The sequence below is a fragment of the Muntiacus reevesi genome, chromosome 4 (assembly GCF_963930625.1).
Source record: "Muntiacus reevesi chromosome 4, mMunRee1.1, whole genome shotgun sequence".
NCBI classification, from domain to species: Eukaryota; Metazoa; Chordata; class Mammalia; order Artiodactyla; family Cervidae; genus Muntiacus; species Muntiacus reevesi.
The window spans coordinates 7164048-7186141 of record NC_089252.1 but is presented as its reverse complement, the minus strand read 5'-3'; the positions used below and the strand labels follow the sequence as shown (position 1 = coordinate 7186141).

Here is a 22094-nt window from a genome sequence, read left to right as displayed (position 1 = left end):
TGGTGCCTCTGCGTAAAGTAAAACCTGATCAGTGGTCACAGGAAGGTCCTCTGTGGGAAATGTACGTCTCCTTGCAGCTGTGGCTTCCTGATCCCGTGTCCTCCGCCTGGACGTGTGGTCACTGATACCCAGAGACTTTTACTGTATATATTTAGCCATATAAATACACACATGGGATCATATTTACCTTTTCTTTTGTAACTTGCCTTTTTCCAGTGTCTCTTGAACCCCTTTCTTTATGTATATAATACTCCATCATATTGATGGACTATAACTTACTAAACTAGTTCACTAACTTTTGATGTGTATTTTCACTGTTGCTCCCTGATATCCAGAATCAACTCCACGTTTTTACCAGAATGCATTATGCAGCAGAAGTCTCGCGCAGTTTAGATTAAGCGGATCATCCTGCAGAATCAGGGTGTGATCGCAGGTGAGCGCTGTGATCTCTGCCTCAGCTTCCCCACTCGTACAGAGTGGGCATTACTCTTGTTCCTGCTGCCTTTAGCCGTAAGCAACTGTGTAGCTTAATCTGTGGGCGGCATTTTTAAGGACATCACATTTATGAGCACATTGAAATCTCACCACTAACTTGGGTGATGGACACCGATACCTCTGAGATGACACAGCTGATGAAATTGGAGCTGGGATGCAGGTGACCCGGAGCAGTCTGGCTCCAGGTGAGAGCGTCCCGCTGTGTCAGACTTGGTACTCCTTGTGCCTAGAACCAAACTCACTGGGTTATGAGGATTAAATGAGAGGCAGGATATTCCAAGGCCCGGCACACAGTAGGCCAATATGTGGCCTATATTTGCTAATAGTAGGTCATTACCAGGTAAATGATGAAGTAATATTAGTTTCTGGTTTTTTTTTTTTTTCTTAAATTCTCTGCAGCACATCATTTTCCATATGTCCCCATTTTTGGCATGTATATATATCTAAAAGACAAATTCCTAATAGCATAATTACTTCGCTCAAGCATATGTGAATTCTAAAATTTTGATAAATATTTTCAAGTGATTCTCCACAAGTTGTACCAGTTTACACTTGAGCAGTTGGTTAACTGTCAGGGCTAGTTCCCCATACCCTTGCCAGCATTGTTATTGATTTAGTTTTTTCAAACTCACCGGTGAAGGATATTGTCTTGTTTTGTTTTGAATTTTCTTGTTAGTGTATTTTTAAAGTTAACATATAGTTTCAGTTAGTCTAACTCTGCGACCCCATGGACTGCAGCACGCCAGGCTTCCCTGTCCATCACCAACTCTCAGAGCTTACTCAAACTCATGTCCATCGAGTTGGTGATGCCATCCAACATTTCATCCTTGGTCATCCCCTTCTACTCCTGCCCTCAGTCTTTCCCAGTATCAGGGTCTTTTCCAATGAGTCAGTTCTTTGTATCAGGTAACCAAAGTATTGGAGCTTCAGCGTCTGTCCTTCCAATGCATATTGAGGACTGATTTCTTTTAGGACTGACTGGTCTTTCTCCTTACAGTCCAAGGGACTCTCAAGAGTCTTCTCCAGCACCACAGTTCAAAAGCATCATTTCTTCAGCACTTAGCTTTCTTCATAGTCTAACTCTGACATCCATACGTGACTACTGGAAAAACCATAGCTTTGACTAGATGGACCTTTGTTGACAAAGGAACGTCTCTGCTTTTTAATATGCTATCTAGGTTGGTGATAGCTTTTCTTTCAAGGAGCCAAGTGTCTTTTAATTTCATGGCTGCAGTCACCATCTGCAGTGATTTTGGAGCCCAAGAAAATAAAGTCTCTTACTGTTTTCCCATCTATATGCCATGAGGTGATAGGACTGGATGCCATGATCTTCATTTTTTGAATGTTGAGTTTTAAGCCAGCTTTTTCACTCTACTCTTTAATTTTCATTAAGAGGCTTTTTAGTTCCTCTTCACTTTCTGCCATAAGGGTGGTGTTATCTGCATATCTGAGGTTATTGATATTTCTCCCAGCAGTCTTGATTTCAGTTTGTGCTTCATCCAGCCCAGTATTTCGCATGATGTACTCTGCACTATAAGTTAAATAAGTGGGGTGACAAGATGCAGCCTTGACATACTCCTTTTCCGATTTGGAACCAGTCTGTTGTTCCATGTCCAGTTCTAACTGTTGCTTCTTGACCTACATACAGATTTCTCAGGAGGCAGATAAGGTGGTCTGGTATTCCCATTTCTTTAATAGTTTAAATACAGTGAAACTCACCCTGTATAGTGTACAATCTGTTGAGTTTATATAAATGCACTCAGTCATGTAGCTACCACCACAGTCTCAGTGTATCAGTAGAGTTCCCATCATGCCCAGATTCCTTTAATTTCTTTGTGGTGGATGAGTTGAGGATCTTCTAGGGTGTTGACTGGCCACTTGAATTTGTCTCCTTCTCTTGATTGCTTGATTTCTCTCTTGCTTGTTTTCCTAACTTTCCTTCTGTTCTTTTTGTGTCAATTTTTCCTTTTTATATTTTGCTCATTTTTTCTAGAACTGTGTACCTTTCTCTTGCTGATTTCTAATAAGAGCATGGTCTATGTGATAAACACACATGGTCGTGTGTGTTTGCAGGCTTCTCTGATGGCTTAGTGTGTTTTTTAAAGAAAAACAAAAAAACCCAAAAAACCTGTCTGCCAATGTAAGTTTGATCCTCGGGTCGGGAAGATCCCCTGGAGAAGGGAATGGCAACCCACCCCAGTATTCTTGCCTGGAGAATCCCATGGACAGAGGAGCCTGGTGGCCTTCAGTTCACGGAGGTCACAAAAAAGTCAGGTATGACTTAGAGACAAAACAACAGCAACATATGTGTCGCAGTTTTCCTCCAGCTTGTTTTTTGGGTTTATTTATGCCGTACATTTGCATTGTTAACGTCTGTCGATCTTTACCTTTATGGAGTCAAGGTTTTATGTTATGCATAGAAACTTGCCGTCTTAAGTTTTTTAAGAGTTCTTTCAACTTTCATTTATCTGTTTTGTTTGCGAGGTTGATCCTTCTGAAATTTATAGTTGCATAAGAAATGAAGTCAAAGTCTTGCTTTCCCCACCACGCTCAAGTGGTTTTCCAGCCTTCTCTCATCGCTTCCTTAGTAACCCACTTTCCGTCCAGGAGTTCAAGCTGTCTTCCTCGTCACAGACTCCTTCCGTGCGTCGTGGTCTGTCTCTTGACTCTCCAGGCTTCCTTCAGGTCTGAGCTCCGGCAGTGGGTGGTGACCCTGTGCAGCTCATCCTTTGCATTGTCCGGCAGTGTCTTCCTTAGTTCTCTTTTCATCATTTGTATGTCTGAGCTCAACGTCATCTTGTCAGGTTTCTTGCAAAGACATCACTGATGTTTTCAAGGGGTCTTGAAACTAGTATTTTGACAGGATTGAACTGTTTTATTGAAGAACATAATGTGTCTTTAGGTCTTTTATGGTCCCTTCTGAGGAGTTTGAGAAGTTTTTTCATAAAGTTCGGGACATTTAAAAAATTAATTTCATCATTTTTTTCCCTATGGGTGTACATGTGTTCCCCATCCTGACCCTCCATTTTTTAAAAACCATTATAAGTAGAATCTAGTCTTTTATATTTTATCAGCTTTTTAAAAAATATAGAATTACTAGTGATTTTTATGTATACATTTTGTAAGTAGTTACTTGACTGAATTTTCTTCCCCCTCCAATAGTTTTTCAGCTGCATCTGTTGTGTTTCCAAGTGTTCATTCAATCATGTCATTTGTAAATAATGACAACTTGTTTCCTCCTTTCCAATATTTATGCTTCTTACTCTTGACAGATTAACTGTCTACTCAGTTAAAATAATGCTAATTAATAGTATTGATAATTGGCCTCCTTGTTGCCGCCTGTCAGCATTTATTCATTATGGCTCATAATTTTGTTACAGTTATTGTGTTAAATGTCCATCTGTTTCTGTTTTGCAAAGACTACTTTTGAGGGGAATCAAGAATTAATGTTATTTTTTTCAGATCTTTCTTGTTATTTCCAGCTGGGATCATAATATTTCTTCTTGATCTATGGTAAATTATATTAGTAGATTTACAAATACACAGTCATACCAGTAAACCTGGGATGTATCTTATCTAATTTGAGTTGTTTTCCCCTACCACTCTCAATGTTTGCTAATATTTAAGAGTTCTATTTTGGTATTCATGAGTTAGATTGGTGTTTCGGGTGTTTTTTTTTTTTTTTTTTAATTTGTTGTCTTAGTCCAGTTGTGGTATCAATGTTCTTTTGACTTCAAAACTAAATCTGGGAGCCAATTTTTCCCTGTTGCCCTGAAGTAGTTTAGTGAGTACTGGACGTAGTTTAGTATGGGAATATTGGACGTATGTCTTCAGTGACTTGTCATTTTTTTCTCCTCAGGGGAAGAGAAGGCCATGGTAGTTCCTGGGTAACTTTCTCAGGTTCTTTGACAGCTGTCAGCCTGTTTTAGGTTCCTGCCTCCTCTGATAGAATTTTGGTGTAAAAATATATATTAGCCATAAAATTGTCCATTTCATCTGAGTTTCAGCTTAATTTTCATAGCATCTCCACGTACTTTTACATATTGTGATTTCTTATAGATTTATTGTTAAACTGCTCTTTCCATTTCCAATTTTGTATAAATCCATTTCCCCCTTTTTCCTGATTTCACAGCCAGTTGTCGTTAGCATATGCCTTTTTTCATTCTTTTCTGTTAGAGGATCTTTTCTGAAAATAATTAGTATTGATATTTACTAGTTCATTGAAAACCTGCATGAAAGTATGTACTCTTGTACTTTTAAACATTTTATTTTGAATTAAAAGAAGTAAATATGCACTCTTTGTTTCCAAGTGTAGGACCAATGTCTTTCTTTAAATATTCAGTGACTAAACTTGGTTTGAATTATGTCATCTCTGGCTTTACATAATGTGTCATCTATGATTTTCCAGTTTGCCACTTAACTTTTAAGTAAAATTAGAAGTTAATCACATTTTCAAAGCAGTCTTCATACAAAGGCCTAGATTTTTTTTTTCTTTTTTATTTTAAGGTACTGTTTTCATAGTTCTTTAGAGTGCTTTTGCTTACATCTAATTCCATAGAAAAAAATTTTAGCTGTCTGCATTTATTTAGTGTTTACAGTTCAGTTAACTTTTTTTTAATAGAAAGAACTTAAAAAGAAAAAAACCGAAACAATGAATCTTAAGTTTAGCAAAGTTTGGATGAATGTCAGCAGTGCCCAGGAACTATTTCAGGTATAGGGGCCAACTAGTGACCAAGTAATAGTGCTCTGGATCTAAAGTAGTAAACAAGCAGATATAATTCAGCTGATAGAAAATTATAATATATGACTGGAGTTTTAAAAACCAGCTCTGAAAGTCGTTCTCTTCTTAGAGTTGGGGGTACCCCCTTCATATTGACTGTCGCAGCAACCACTGGACTGTGAATTCCACGGCATCTCATTTACATTGGCCACTACCCTTCTTTCTTTTTTTTTTTTATTGGTCTGTTCCTTTCTCTCATTTCTGTTTCTCCCTTCATGGAAAGGCTTTAGTATCTGTTTTTTATTTTCCCTTTTTTTAGGTAAAGGTGATGACAGGTAGTGAGCTGACAGATTCAGGAGCAGGGAGTAGGATCCATGGCGCTGACCTGGAAGGCATGAGCCATAGTGTGCGTAAAGACCGGCTGGACGTTGACCTGCAGAGAGATATTTACAGTGGTGAACCAGCCTCCTGTCTTGTTGACTTTTTATGTGGATGCTTTGCCTACATTAAAGGTCTTTCTCTCTTAAACTGTCTTCACAGATAGTTTTCACTCATCAATCCTCAAAATGTGGTCTGTGGATCCCCTTTCATCATAATGCTGAAACATTATTTGCCTTTTCCACTGTTTTTGCCATTTCTGCTGAAGGTGCAAAAGTGCCGTGAATAAAAATGAAGGTGCCTGTTCACAAACAAGGCTGGGCACCGACTGTGATCGTATTAAACTTTCATGATGGCCATATGTTCTTCACCTCTGAGCACTGTGGTAGGAAAAAGATTCCTGTTACATTCAAGAATGTCATTGAGGTAGCTATAAACATTATTATTTTTTATCAAATTTTGACCCTGAGTACACATCTTTTAAAAATCCTTACGATGAAATGGAAGTGTGTAGGAAGCACTTTTACCGCATACCAGAGAAGGTGTCCACAGCAAAGCCTTGTGTGAGCAACTGACTTAACTAGCTGCTTTTTCGTGATGCACGGCTTTTACCTAAAAGAACAACTGACAGATTATACTTAATCATCTTGAGTGTTTAGTAGATGGTTTCTCATAAACGGGCAAAGTACAGCCTTTCACTTCACTGACAGTGTTGTTGCCCATGTTAAATTCAAGCTTTCAAGCAAAAGTCAACTGCACAACTTCTTCTACCTACCACTCTTGGCTGCACAGCTTCGCAGTACTTAAAGACTTTGCTTATGAGATCAGTGGTGATAGTAAATGTAATTTTTTCATATTGTATGATGAAATAACTAATACATGATGTTAAAAACTCAGGCATGTATAAAAGATTCATTCAAAGTGTAACCTAGACCGATAGATTTAAATGTAATAGAGTAAAAAAAAAGTGATATATGGTTGTAGATTTCTCAGCAATACTAACTTTTAAGAAACTATCCCTTGACTTTGCTCTGTTATCACAAGAAGACCACCCACAGTTACATGGAAGGTTATTAAAGATTCCTGCCTTTCCAGTTCTGCTTCTGTCAGAGGTTGGGTTTTCTTCTTCCACTTTAAGACAACATATTGTAACACATTCCATACAAACACAGAGGAGAGTCCAGTTGTCTTAATAAATCGGACAGGAAAAGATTTACACTCATGTAAAACAGTGCCCCTTCTCTCTGAATTTTAATTCTTTGGGAAAACGTATCTATTTTTCTTGAAAAGTGGTTTATGTTAACGTGTAATGAGTACATTGTCATTTTAAATGAATTAATGTTTTTAAATCTCAGTTTTAATTTCTAATAGGAATTGAATGTAATAGGGTTAAAAAAAAAAAAGCTTTCAGATTTCCCAGAGCAGCTGACTTTTAACAAGTGATTTCTATATAACCTACATAGACAGATCTTTTTGTAATCTTCAGTGATTTTTAAGAGGACAAAGAGGTCCCGAGACCCGGCAGTTTGGGAACCACTGACTTCAGCACTAGCCTGACCAACGGGGCGGCTGCTAGAGGAGAAAGTGTGTGTTTCGCGTTAGCAGCTGGCTTAGGGTCTGGATCTGCTGTTTTTCCTAGAGGCAAGTTATCTAATCTATTGGGGCAAATTTTATCTCTCTGAGACTTAGTTTCCTTACTTGTAAAATTGACGGTAATAAAGCTGTTTTGTTCGTTGAAGATTAAGTGGTTGTTTTGATGTTGTCTTTTAAAGTTTTTTCATTAGGTGTTACAATGCCAAGCATGACAACCACCCATCATTTCTTAAAAAAGAGATTGTGAAATTATTTGAAGATGTTATCTTCTGCCTGGGTGGCGTATTCACATCTAAAACTTCCCCTTGAACCTTTATGCACATGTTCAAGTATTGGGTTGGCCAAAAAGTTTGTTCGGGGTTTCTTGTGAGCGCTTATGGGAAAACCCGAGTGAACTTTTTGGCCAAGCCAATACATGTGTAAACTTAAAATTTTACAATTAGAAAAGCAGTGAAACTAATTCAGAACATGTACTTAGGCATGATGAGACAGATGGTAGTCCTATAAAAAGATGGCATATATTTTTGGAAGTGCAAACAGAAAAACAGATACTCTTAAAAATTCCAGAGTAATCTTTGCCTAGGAAAGGAAAGGAAGAGATAAAAGACCATATGGCCTGATAGAAGTTTGTGTAGTTTCTCATGTTTGGGCTTGATTTTTGTTTATTGAGTGTTATTATTAAGTTGCATATGGATTTATAGTTGAAAAAAGGAATTATCATCAAGTGGATAATTACCAAGTAGTTTTAGTGTAGTTACCAGTCTTATTTTCTGTGAGATGGATGCGACAGCGGGAAGCAGGGACATCTGACCCACAGACCTAGTAGTTAGTTAGTTAGTGTTAGTCACTCAGTTGTACCCGACTCTTTGCGACCCCATGGACCGTCGCAGCCCACCAGGCTCTTCTGTCCATGGGATTTTCCAGGCAAGGATACTGGAGTGGGTTGCCATTTCCTTCTCTAGGGGAACTTCCCGACCCAGGGATCGGGCCCCGGTCTCCTGCATTGCAGGCAGATCTTTACCATCTGAGCTACGAGGGAAGCCAGACCTAGTAAGGGTGAGTTAACGACACTTGCACATCCGAGTCGGTTACTGATTGTGCTGTTGAGTCAATTGCACACATCAGCATCGAGTCGTCGGTCACTGTGACCTTTCCTCTGAGTGTTCTCACTCATTTTACTTTGCTGTTCATTCAACAGATATCTGTGGTGTGCCTTCTTTGGGCCAGACCCGTGATGGGTGCTGGGATAACATGCTGAGAAAAAAATGGACTCTAGTCTCTGCTTTTGTGTCAGTTATAGCCTTCTGGGCTCATAGGTATTAATCACGTGATCATACAGATAGATGTAAGCACACATCCCAGATGGAAATTCGAAGCTGGAGAGGTGTGCAGTGTCCTCAGATCCCCTAATTGGAGGATTTCACCTAGTCAGGAAGAGCAGCTTATGTTCCCTGAGGAATTGACAGGTGAGCTGAAGTTCAAAGGAATTAGTCAGAGAGGAAAAGGAATACAGAAGCAGTTCAGGTCCAAGGAGCAGTATGTTAAAAAGTTCTGTGTTGAATGAGGATATGGTGAATATGAGTGGAGCAGAAAACACCCAGGACAGCCACACCGTGTAGAACTTTATTGACCGTGTTAAGGAGCTGTGTAACCTTTCCCTGTGATGAAGAACTACCTCTTGAGGTGAGGTGTGAGGGAAGTGGAGGTGGGCGGGGTGTCCGATCACCGCAACTCCTGGGCCCCTTCCACGGTCCTGGATGCCTGGGACACGTCAGTGAGTGGAAGAGGAGGGGAGTGACAGAGAGCCTGTGACAGCAAGACACTTCGGTTGTCCTGGGTAAGAGGGTTTGTGGTGCAGCCTGAATGGCATGATCAGGGCAGGTCTCATCGAAAAGGTGACTGTTGGGAAGACTTGACCGAAGCTGGGGGTGGGGGGTTGTATAATGTTGCAGCCAGCACCCAGGCCCTCGATGGCAGCGAGTTTATAGTGTTCCGAGCACCAGGAGGAACGGGGTGAGGACGGGAGCCTCAGGCCCCTGTGTCCTGTCCTGAGGGAGCCCAGAAGCTCTTTCAGGTCTTCCTGCAGCGGGGCAGGCAGGGTTTGAGGGAGACCAGAGTGTCTGTGGGCAGGATCAGGCAGTCCAGATCCTGCCTCGGCTTCTCTCCTAGTCAGGCCTCCTTTCTGCATCGTGTTCTGGATCTTTCTTCATCTTCTGGACTTGCTTTTCAGGACTTAACCTCCTTATTCATCTCTGAAGTTGGACTTACAGTATGTGGCACGTGCCGCAGAGGTTTTCCCTCCAGCCCTGGCACACGTCTGTGTGTGTTCCTCGCTGCATTAACTGTGACTGCACACACATGTTTCTAATGATCAGTATAGCCGTAACTGGTGGCCCTAGAAGGGTTTGCAACTGCAGCTGTTGCCTGCCAGAACTGAGGCTGAATGTTACTTAATGTCCCTAAAATTATGTCACAAAATTGGGACCTTATGAAGAATTACTTGCAAATGGAAGTTAGATGTTAGCAATTGACTCACGTTTGAGTCTCTCCAGTGCTTATGTGTTGAACTTGAGCTCTTCCTGCCCATTCATTGTTAGAAAATTTTAGAGGCTACAGGGAGTGCTGGGGAAGCTTGGATAGCCCTCCCTGAGTGCTCCAAATGACTCCAGGCGATTGTTTTTAACATTTTAACATCTTGCATTTTATTCAGAAACGTTCATCTGTTTTTCAGATGAGGCAGTTTTCCACTAGGGTTTGGCAGAGGATACTGACTGGTTCCCCGTGCTCTATGCTACACAGTAGGGCCTTGTTTATCCGTTATGCATGTAATGGTTTACATCTGCAAACTCCTCCTCGCAGTCCGTCCCTCCCCTCTCCATCCTCCTTGGCAACCACAGGTCTGTTCTCTGTGTCCATGAGTCTGTTTCACACATAGGTTCATTTGTGTCATGTTTTAGATTGCACGTATGCGTGATATCAGACAGTGTTTGTCTTTCTCTTTCTGATTTACTTCACTTAGTATGATAACCTCCAGCTGCATCCATGTTGCCACAAATGGTATTACTTTGTTCTTTTTTAACGGCTGAGTAGCATTCCATTGTGTGTATAAACCACATCTTCTTCATCCATTCATCTATTGATGAACATTTAAGTTGTTTTTATGTCTTGGCTGTTGTGAATAGGGCTGCCATAAACATAGGGGTGCATACATCTTTTTGAATTAGAGTTTTCTCTGGGTATATGCCCAGGAGTGGGATTGCTGGATCATATGGTAATTCTGATTTTAGTTTTCTAAGGAACCTCCATACTCTTTTCCATAGTGGCTGTACCAACTCGCATTCCCATCAGCGGTGTAGGAGAGGGTTCCCTTTTCTTCACATCCTCTCTAGCACCTGTTATTTGTAGAGGTTTTAATGACAGCCATTCTGAGGGATGTGAGCTGGTACCTCATTGTAGTTTCGGTTTGCTTTTTTTTTTTAAATAATAGAGAGCTGAACTAACATTTTATACCATTCATAGAAAGCCGATGGGGCCTGACCCACTAGGTCAAGCTTTAAGTACAACAGGTTTACCTGCTTGGGTTTGGGAGATATTGGGGTAACACTCCAGACACACCAGACATAATTCGTTTTGGATACTGAACCATTGATCTAGTTTATCAAGAATTTGCTGATTTTTGGTTCTTATTATAAATGGTACTTTCTTTGCAGCATCCCTGTTGTGGGGGCTAAGCCTGTTTGTTTTCTCTTGTATTCACTGCCTCTAGTTTTATAGATATTGGTAATTAAGTTTTCTTAATCTCTGTAAATTGATGGCGATTTTTTTGGTGGACAAAATTGGATTTGTTGCTAGTGAGCCAGAAAATGATCACTTAACATGTGGAGGTTTTTATTAGTCTTCACATCACCATTTTCTGCCTGTTAAGACAAATAACGCAGTTTCTCCTACTGTGAAGAACTGTACCTCTTGTTACGGGTGTCCCCTGCAGGGGAAAGCGCCTGTTTCGGGAGATCTGGGCTGGGCGGGCTCTGGGATCGTGCAGGTGGACAGACTGTTCTCAGTAGACTCCTGGCTATGAGGACATGTCTAGGCTTTCCCCAGATAATTTGTCACAGATTATGGACTTCCTTTAATTCATTTTTACAGCTGTTTAAACATTTAAAACTACATGTAGGTTGTTGAAGAATCGGTTGGACTTATTACGGACGTGGTGCCTCCTTTGCTGAGTGTTGGCTGTCTGCAGGACAGGCTGGTGGCAGGAGCGGCAGGGCTGGTGTGGGTCAGTGTGAAAAGGGCGACTGACTCAGTGTTCGGAAGGACAGGCACATGGACCATAATTAGGGTTAAACCAAAGGAGAGGTGCAGGGACAAAAGGTAGTTAGGGTGTGTTCCTGAAGCATTATCAAATGTTGGTCAAATACGTAGCGATCTACTGTGCTGTGTGAAATGGGAAAAAAAATCTGCTGCAGTCTTTTTATACTAAGGCATCCTTGTTCAGAAGCTGAAGAATTAAAACCAAGACTTGTTGTGGAGACGTTATTTAATGTGACCTTTAAAATTTTTTTTTTTTTAATTTTAGACAGTGACTCCAGAGGGGAAATGAAGCTAGAAAAACGCATGGATGCAGCCACGCCTGCAGCCTGCCCAGATGTTCGCGGATAATCTCCCCGAGAGAAATTGAGCCCCTCGAATCAGGTAGCACGTCAGAATGAAGAAGATCAGCCTTAAGACCTTCCGGAAATCTTTCAACTTGAGTAAGAGCAAAGAAGACGCGGAATTCATGGTCGTGCAACAGCCAGCACTAGCCGGTGACTTCGGCAAAGAGGAGTCCTTGTTCGGGAGCTGCTACGGGAAGGAGATGGCCGGCTGCGAGCTGCACAGCGAGGACGAAAAGGGCGGCGGCGGCGGCAAGAACCGGGCCAAGAGCGAGAGCCTCATGGGCACGCTCAAGAGGCGGCTGAGCGCCAAGCAGAAGGCCAAGGGCAAGGGCGGCGCGGCGGCGGGGGGTGCGGCGGACGAGGACACGTTCTCGTCCTCGTCGGCGCCGTTGGTGTTCAAGGACGCGCGGGCGCCGCGGCCCATGCGGTCCACGTCGCTGCGCAGCCACCACTACAGCCCCACGCCCTGGCCGCTGCGGCCCACCGCCTCGGAGGAGACATGCATCCGGATGGAGGTGCGGGTCAAGGCGCTGGTGCACTCGCCCGGCGCCGGCCCAGCCCTCAACGGGGTGCGCAAGGACTTCGGCGAGCTCCGCCCGGCGGCCGAGCCCGCCTGCCCGTGCCCGGAGCCGCCCACCGCGCCCGGGAGCCCGGCGCCCGTGGCCGGGGACCTGCGCCTGCGCCTGGGCGAGCACGTGCCTGTGGTCCTGGGCCTGCTGCCTCAGGACTACCTCCCGTACACCGTGCCTTTGGACGGCTCCTCCCCGATGGAGGTCTCGGCCGTCCCGCCGCCCCCGGCCGCCGGGGGCCCCTGCCCCGCCCGCCGCGACGAGGACGCCGGGCGCCAGGCGCCCGAGCTCTTCGGCGACCCGCCGGCGGGCGGCCTGCTGGCGGGCCCCGCGGCGGGGGTGCTGCCGAGCCCGCGGGCGGGCCCCGACGACGGGCCCCCCCTCTCCCCGCTGCTACCTCCGCTGCAGACCGACCCGAGCCAAAGGACCTTCTCCGGGCTGGCCGGCCCGGACGCCCACGCGGCCGACAGCGTGCGCTGCCACTTGAATTTCGACCCCACCTCGGCGCCCGGGGTCGCCAGGGTGTACGACTCGGTGCAGAGCAGCGGGCCCCTGGCGGTGACCAGCCTGACGGAGGAGCTCAAGAAGCTGGCCCGGCAGGGCTGGTACTGGGGGCCCATCACGCGCTGGGAGGCGGAGGGCAAGCTGGCCAACGTGCCCGACGGCTCCTTCCTGGTGCGGGACAGCTCGGACGACCGCTACCTGCTCAGCCTGAGCTTCCGCTCGCACGGCAAGACCCTGCACACCCGGATCGAGCACTCGAACGGCCGGTTCAGCTTCTACGAGCAGCCGGACGTGGAGGGGCACACGTCCATCGTGGACCTCATCGAGCACTCCATCAGGGACTCGGAGAACGGCGCCTTCTGCTACTCGCGCTCGCGCCTGCCGGGCTCCGCCACCTACCCCGTGCGGCTCACCAACCCCGTGTCGCGCTTCATGCAGGTGCGCTCGCTGCAGTACCTGTGCCGCTTCGTCATCCGCCAGTACACCCGGATAGACCTGATCCAGAAGCTGCCCCTGCCCAACAAAATGAAGGATTACCTACAGGAGAAGCACTACTGAGAGGACTGCAGCCCGGCATCGTGCACTTTGGGAGTGAGAGAGAGAGAGACTGAGACCCAGTTTACAGACTCTTCATCGCCATCAGAATCTTTTGCTGCCATACTCTTTATTTCAGTTATGTGTAAAAGAGTGTCCAGTCCGTTTAGGGGTGGGGAGCCGTCCGCGAGGTGTCTTGGGTTCATTTTCGTTCTTTACAAAGGGAAGCCTGGAGGTTTGAGGAGGTGTGAAGTCTCTTCCATCAGCGCGCAGAATAATCACAATGTGAATGATCAGATTCTCCTTACCCACCCACCCCCAGTCCTTTGCTGCTATCCACTGTGATTTTATGCATTAAAAGCACATTTCATGTGTATCCAGTCCTGAGTAAAGTTGAATGAAACTTGCAGAATGAACCTGTTATGTCTCTCTTTCAATGGCCCATCTTCAAAGATAGTGTTGAGTCAGCATAGCCGTGTGATTAATCACAAGAGTTTACACCTACACCGAAAATGATTTTTAATTTCATGCTCTACAAAGGTTTATTTACAATTGTGAACTGACATAACCTTGGGTAATAGAATGCAGGTCTGTGACATATCTTTCTGCCACATTCGTTTCTAAATTATGTTTGAGGTTGTGCTGTCTTTTGGTTCTTAGAAGCTGGATGTTTCTGTTGCCTTCATTTTCATCTTGTGGTTCGTCTGTTTTTAATAAATGGCCTTACATTAAAAAGTTGTAAAGAAATGTATACCACCAACTTAAAAATTGTTGCCTTTTCTGTCATTAAACTCTGGTACAAATTGGCATAACGTATAAAGACCTATGGAACTAGAACTATTAAAGAAATTATTAGATGATCTTAGTTTCCTGTGATAAGCAATTTTTTGTTATCTATACTTTCCTCTGGTAAAATGTTTTATCTGTGATTTCTTTAGCTTAGACAACATTTTCTTGGGTGAACTTGATGTCGAAATGCTTTTCATAAATGGACTAGATCCTCTTGCAACGTTAAAGTCTATATAAAGTTTTAAATTGATCTGAATAGAAAGAAAATGTTTTAAAGTTGGGTTTATATTTTTCTTTAATGTAGTCACCATTAAAATGTGCTAGATTTAACACTTCCTTCCCCCACCAAAAAAACAAGCAACAAAACCAAAAAATCCTGGTGACTTTAGTTAAAAATTGTGGAAATTGTGGCGCACTGTGTAACAAAAGTGTTAACACCAAGTCAGGTGTGTGCATTTACCTACCATATATACTGCCATTTATCAATAGGGTTTCTGTTTTTAATTTAGCTAAGTCTTAAGTAAATTAACATCATTAGTTTTTTCATCTCTTGATTCAGCCCTTTGCGGGGTGGGGGTAGTATGTTATAGCCAATACTTTTTAGTTATTTTGAAATGCAGTGTCTATTCACTGCAGATTCTTTAGTATTTTGAAATTGTTCCATCCAGAAGATGTTTCTAGCTACATAATTTTAAAGGAAATGTTTCCCCTTCCAATGAAACATGTGATTTAAGACATTTCTTCCTTTTCCTATCTCTTATCCCCATTAAAAACAAAACAAAACAGAGTAAAGGTCTTAGGTCAAATTTAATAACTTTGTCATTCAAACATATCAGTATCCCCATTTTTTTTTTCTTTTTTCTTTTTTTTTTTTTTAAGAGTCAACTGAGGATTACCAAGAAAAGGCCCAGTGTATTAATACCTGTGTTATGGTATTTTGACTTAAAGGGGAAAAGGTACTTAATTTTGGTGGAATGTTTGATTGTACCTTGTTGCAAAGACTCCTCATTCATTTTCTGATATGTTTTCACCTAATAAGATGGGATATGGAGTATACTGTAATAATATAATTTAAGTGTTCATTATAAGCTATTTGGATTAAGAACTATTACAGAGTTGTAAACTTGTTATCAAATTAATGCAAGACATTTAAACTATTTTTTTGCAAAACTATTTATTTTTAAACAATTTAAAGTATATCTAGGGTGAGTTAAAAGTCCCTGTGCATCTATATTAGATGGCAGGCATTGTCACAGAGTCACTGTGTGTTAATAATAAGTGTTGAGATGGCTTCTCCGTGTTTCTAGAAGCATTGACATGTACTCTTTGTGAGACCGTGGTGCACAGAGGTCTTTGGACTGCCCTGAACCCTGTCTTGTGTGGGCGTATCCTGTTCCCCACGCCTTCCTCATGATAACCATGTGTTTAAGATCGAGCCATTTGGTTTCAAGTTAAGATCATCCTGATTTCCATATAAATGTCTTAAAAATTGTATTTTGTGTTTTTATGGAGGGCAAGTCCTGATACTGTTCTAATTCAGAAAGCCAATTAGTAGTATACTTTTGTATGTTCATAATATAAAATACCTTTAAGTAAAATGCCCTATTCTAGTCCAATTTCAGATTGCTAGGGTCTGATGGTGTATCAATAAAAATAAAAGTGTTTGCCAAGAAATCATTTACAAACAGAAAGGAATATTGCAATGTTTTTTTTTGCTTTTGTTTAGAGAGAACCATTTGGCTGAGGCAGCACAACATAATGTGAACAATTGGCTTTATAGGCTAGTAAAATGGTCTGGTTAAAAATGGAAAGGGGAAAAAGAGAAGTCTTCACCCTGTAGTTTTTGTGCAGGTAGCATTTGGGTGAATTTCTGGATTCCGTTGAATGGTGGCTTAGATGACATGGGTGCTGCTTATAAGTGATTTCTTAAATGTTTGCTTCTGAAAATCTGAGCTCAAGGCAAGAGAAACACAGGAAAGCTGTATCCTTCTGCCGTACGAAATGAATCAGAGTTGCTTTTTATCAAATATCTCATCCCAGAAACATGATGGAAGCCAGAAGCTATTTCCAGGCTTACTAGGACACTATTGTGCATTTTTTTTTTTTTTAACAAATAATAAGAAAGCATAGAAAGTACTTGAAAAAGTCTCCTTTCTCTTTCTAAGGAAAACTGTGCCCCATTTTGGTGCAATAATTTGAAAATTTTAGAAGATCAAAAAATGTCACAGGAAACGATCATAGAATTTAAAATAGTTTTTAAGGAAACCAGCTACACAGGGCAACCATCTTGCTGTTAAAAGAAATCGTGCCAAAAGGCTAAACCATTGGAATATAGGAAAGAAAACCCAAGTACAATATACATGATAATTTCTGAGCCAGTATTACCAAAACAGGATAAAATGTACTGAAATCTTCAGTAGGTTATATTCAGTGTCCCTGCTAGTGCTACCAGTCTGAATCTCTTTCTTAACAATGCTTTCAGAATGCCAATTTTGATCATTTTACAGTTCACATTGTATATGAGAGATCTGCTTTATGAATGATTCAAAATAATCCGTTTTAAATCTTCATGGCTTTTCATCCAATGTGAAGTCTTAATTTGAAATCACACTACCAGCAATAGACAGTTTTGTTGAAAACTCTAATAAGGAACACTTGCCAGTTCCATAAATAACTTTAAAATTCTAAAACAAAGTATTGGTACGCTAGTAATCACAAATTCGGTTTCTTTTAATACTTTTTTAATCCTGTAAAGAAGATTTTTTATAAACATCCTTTTTATTAATCAGTCATAACATGGCGAATGTGTAGTTGCTGTTTCTGAAAAGTGATCCAACCTCTACTTCCAGAGATGATGAAAAATTCTTATAGAATTTTGTAATAAGTATACATGTTGGGTTAAAGAAATTTTATAGTTGTCGGAGTGCCATGGAATTAATACTTGCAATCCAGATTGCTGTAGTTTACACTTTTTCTGTATGTTTCGAATCAGGTGTGTACCATTTGTACTGAGAACACCACAGAATGAATTATCCAAAGTCCATTGATTTTAATACGTGTTTTGGTTTGTAAACAAACTATAGTAATTTCTTGCACATTTTTGGAGATTAATCGTATAAAGAATTTATGTATCTGCTTCTAGATACAATGTGTAAATAAAAATTTCGTTCACAAGATCTGCCTTGTGGTCTATTTAATAATCAGATGCAGAGTTTGACCTGTAATTAGTATAGGGCTAACTAGATAATTTCCGGATGTCCCATAAACTGGGCAGAGACTGGAGGTAGGGACCAAGTTTTAGTAAAACAGGAAGAGTGAAATGGTGATAGGGGAGACAGTCACTGTTGCTAATATCCTAAAGCCTTCAGCACAAAGGCTGGAGAGAGTTGGCAGAACATTTGCAAAACAAAGACTAATTAAAGTGAACACAGTAATAATAAAACCTCTGTAACAGAATGTTAGGCCAAATGATAAAAATGTTTGGATTTTGACATTTAAAAAATATGTCCCTTATTACTTCATGGTATTTAATAGAATCAGGTGATCTTTCTGTAGGAGTTACTTAAAAATCCTTTCATAGAAAATGATTTCTGATAGCCACTGAGTTGCCTTATATGTTATGAAGTTCCTGAAACACCACATCGGGTTGAACGTTCACTTGAAAATTTGTCGTTCAGTTAACATTTTAACAGGTCTTTTATTCTAGCTAATACAAAGATAGGTTTTTAAATGACCTGGTTGAGAATATATCACAAATTTTGATTTTCATAGAATGCAAATAATGTCTTGTTCTAACCACGTTTTCTAGAACTGGTATCAATTGACAGCATTGATTCCAGTATCAGACTTTGCTGATGGTGGTGCTAATGAAATGGGAAATTAAGGAAAAGAGATGGTCAGGCCTCAAGAACTATGTAGAAGTTTAGACTTTACAGACTTAATCACCCTAGCTAAATAGATTCTTACTCATTCAAACAGAGCAGACCTGTTTCTACAGTAGAGATGACTTACTGAGGACATCCTGAGAGTGAGCGAGAGTCGCTCAATCGTGTCCGACTCTGCGACCCCGTGGACCGTAGCTGCCAGTCTCTCCATGGGATTCTCCAGGCAAAAATACAGGAGTGGGCTGCCATTCCCTTCTCCAGGGGATCTTCCTGACCCAGGGACCGAACCCCGGTCTCCTGCACTGCAGGCAGATTCTTTACCATCTGAGCCTCCGGGGTAGCTTACTATTAAGAGACATTTCTAAGTATAAAGACGGGTCAACTTAAAACGTATCATGCTTGACTTTATCTTATAACCTATAGACAATACATTAGAATAGGTAATGAATCGGTACACCTTTTCCAAAGGAATACCCGAGACAGAAGTATCTATAAAGTGATAAATGACAGTCATCAATCAGATGAAATAATACAGATGAAGCTCCTCTTAATTGATGGTCATGCAGACAGTACTCACTGCCACCTCATCTTTAAATTCTTTTTTTTTTTAACTCCACAGGTTTTACTTATGCTTCTCAACTTTTCTGAATCAAAAATATTTTAACCTTTATTTCACTTGAATTTAGTCCTTATTGTCTATTTTAATCTCCAGTCTCTTTTCAACTCTTTAGTTTCATTTAAACTTCATTAAAAAAAAAATCCTTTAATTCTTTTTGGTATTTGTATTCCAATTTCCAGTTTTAAGGGCTTCCTAACCTGTAACATTAAAAAAAAAAAAAAAAATTGACTTCTGTTTTTCCTGCTGTTTTTGCATGACTTGTCTTGCTAATGGATGTTTTGGCCTCATCCGCCTTCCCCATCCCCTTCCCCAAGCTACCTCCCCAGAATCCAGGACCTCCTGAAAGCACCAGCCTGACACTGACAAAGAGCCCAGTAGCAGCGGCATCGGCATCCACATTAAATATCCATATCTGGGCACAGCTGAAGTTTGTAGTCATTAGACTCCTGGAGTTTTGCTTTGAATTGCGTTTTCCCTGTTTCATACCAGGTAGCCTCCCACCTCTTCCGGAAGAATTAGAGGAGTCTCCTCTTAGGAGAGGCTCCTTCAGATTGTAAAAGCCCAGGAGAGGCTGACCAGAGCAGGGATTATCAATATTTTTACAGGGTTTATGAACAGGGCCAGTTGCCTTGGCCTAGATGTCATTTGGGGCCGTCAAATTCTGTCCTTGGTAGCTGGCTTGCAAATAAGGGTACATCTCAAGCTGGAAAGAGACTCCGATCACGAGCCATGGATTTCACACCAAGGAAGTTTTTAGGAAGCACAGATTCTTTTAGGAAGCTAGCTTTTTCTGGTCTCTGTTCTGTAAGTCTAATGTGTGTGTGTGTTAAGTCGCTTCAGTTGTGTACAACTCTCTGCGACCCTATGGAAGTCTAATACACACTAGTTTTTGATAACAGCTTAGGTCATAAGTCGTGTGTGTGTGTGTGTGTGTGTGTGTGTGTGTGTGTGTGCTCAGTCGTGTCCGACTCTGCAGCCCCATGGACTGTAGCCCGCCAGGCTCCTCTGTCCGTAGAATTTTCCGGGCAAGGATCCTGGAGTGGGTGGCCATTTCCCAAGCCAGAGGCTCTTCCCGACCCAGAGGGCGAACCCTTGCTTCTCCTACCATTGGCTTGCGTCTCCTTGCTTTCTCTCTTGCATCCCCTGCACTGGCAGGCAGATCTTTTTCTTTACCACTGGTGCCACCTGGGAAGCCCATAAAATGTTCTTTTAAGTATATGGGCTTCCATCTTGGAGTCTCATTAAAGAGAACCTCTCCTCCTCTGTGTAAATAATCTGCCTTCTTTCCCCATGGCACATCTAACAGCTTCAGGACGCGGAGTCTCTGGTCCTCCCTACTGAGAAGTGTCACTGTGAAGCCTCCTGCTCACCTAAATGGCCTTCACTGCAGCCCATTTCTTGCTGGAGTCTTTGGCACCTTTTTTCTTGTGGCTGGCAAATTGTTAGCCCCATTTGGCGCTGAGAATTACAAGCCTATCTGTGACCATGGGGTGTGACACTTGCCCAGAAAATCAACAGATGCATTGATATATCTTTAAATGCAGAAGAATCCATTAGCCTGCAAGAAAATGGGAGTTTTCCCAGAATGCAGTTAATGGAATCAGTGGGTGAAACGAGAACTGGATTTGACACTATTTCTCAATTATGATAGCAAATGAACTGTGCTTCAGTGTTGTTCAGTTGCTAAGTCGTGTCCGCCAAGTCATATTTCTAATACCTGAAACCTCTAACGCTTAACGTTTATTTCGCATTTCCTAAGCCCTATGCAAGGCAGCCACTTGACAGTTATGAAAAATGAAAGTGAAGCACAGAGGTGAACCTTCCCTTAGCCACATACCAAAAAAACCCAAAAAACAAAAAAACCCACCAGTTTTAAAGTCATATGGTCTGGCTCCAAAAATCTATGTTTGAAGCCAGTAGGATATACTTCCTTCCTTTCTTTAGGGCTTTCTTTTATTTGGAGCGTTTCTGTCTGTGATTGTCTGGGAAAGAACTGTAGCATAAGTAAATGAATGACCTACTATCTTCTCTAGGGGATTACTCTGTCGCTTAAGCAAAAAACACTCTTGTCTAAGCAATGGCAGAAAAACACTGACAGAAGCCTGGCTGCTGGTTTATCTGGGGGGCTTTATCTTCTATTACTGAGGGAGGTGACCTCTGCTGTCCCTTGCATGATCTCGTCAAGTTTTCTTTTAACTGCCTAACATACTAACATAAGAACAAGATTCAGTGAAGCTGAAGTCTTGGGAGGACTTCTCCACATGTTTGGTGCATAAGGAAAAGCATTAATTCTGGGTTTTCTTGCTAATAAATAATGAAATTGCCCTGTTGTACTCGTAGCCATGATTGTCCACCTTTTCTCTTCATTTCCTATTCCCGTGCTCAGCCAACTCTCTTTCCACACCCTGAGCAAGAACTTCCTTACAGAAGAAGTTCTAGCTATACTTAAACTCTGTCTTTAGCTTCTCTGCCTGCACTTAAATGGGTAGAGAAATATACCACCTGTTCATATGATAAATGCCGTGATCAATCTAAGGAACATTCCTTTCCACATTTCTGGGAAATAACGGCTTACACATGCTTTCTGGGCTCCCCCGTGGCTTAGAGGTAAAGAACCTGCCTAGAATGCAGGAGACACAGGTTCAATCCCTGGGTCGGGAAGGTCCCCTGGCGAAGGGAATGGCTACCCACTCCAGTATTCTTGCCTGGAGAATTCCATGGACAGAGGAGCCTGGTGGGCTACATACAGTCCATGGAGTCACAAAGAGTCGGACACGACTGAAACGACTGCTGCTGCTGCTAAGTCACTTCAGTCGTGTCCGACTCTGTGCGACCCCATCCCTGGGATTCTCCAGGCAAGAACACTGGAGCGGGTTGCCATTTCCTTCTCCAATGCATGAAAGTGAAAAGTGAAAGTGAAGTCGCTCAGTCATGTCTGACTCTTTGTGACCCCATGGACTGCAGCCTACCAGGCTCCTCCATCCATGGGATTTTCCAGGCAAGAGTACTGGAGTGGGGTGCCATGGCCTTCTCCGCTGAAAAGACTAAGTGCACACAATTATTGACGCATTAGTGGCAGGTGAGCTTCATTGACTGAAAAGTTTCTGCTCTCTCTAAAAGATTCCCTCCGCTAGTCAGAAATTCTCTTGTTAGTTTTCTCCAGCTACCATTTATGAACCTTGTAAGTCTACTGGTTACATCCGTCAGTTTATGTTGAGTTTTGATAGAGATCAAAGAAAAGTGAAAATCCTTTTAGAATAAAGTCATATCATTAAAATGAGGAACAGAGAGGAGGTTATTTGAATTTCACTTCTGATTTTTCTATGTTTTGACTTTAATAAATATTGCTTA

The 22094-nt window shown here is 42.1% G+C and overlaps 1 protein-coding gene across 2 annotated transcripts in view; it reads left to right on the top strand.

Moving 5' to 3' along the window:
- The window catches only part of SOCS6 (suppressor of cytokine signaling 6), a 33006-nt gene extending 15592 nt beyond the window's left edge, over nt 1-17414 (top strand). For both annotated transcript variants that reach the window (XM_065932311.1, XM_065932309.1), the window contains one exon: nt 11766-17414. In XM_065932311.1, the coding sequence (XP_065788383.1) occupies nt 11895-13475 (1581 nt within the window). In that variant the 5' untranslated portion in view covers nt 11766-11894 and the 3' untranslated portion in view covers nt 13476-17414. The remainder of the gene's footprint in view (nt 1-11765) is intronic.
- The last annotated feature ends 4680 nt before the right edge of the window (nt 17415-22094 follow it).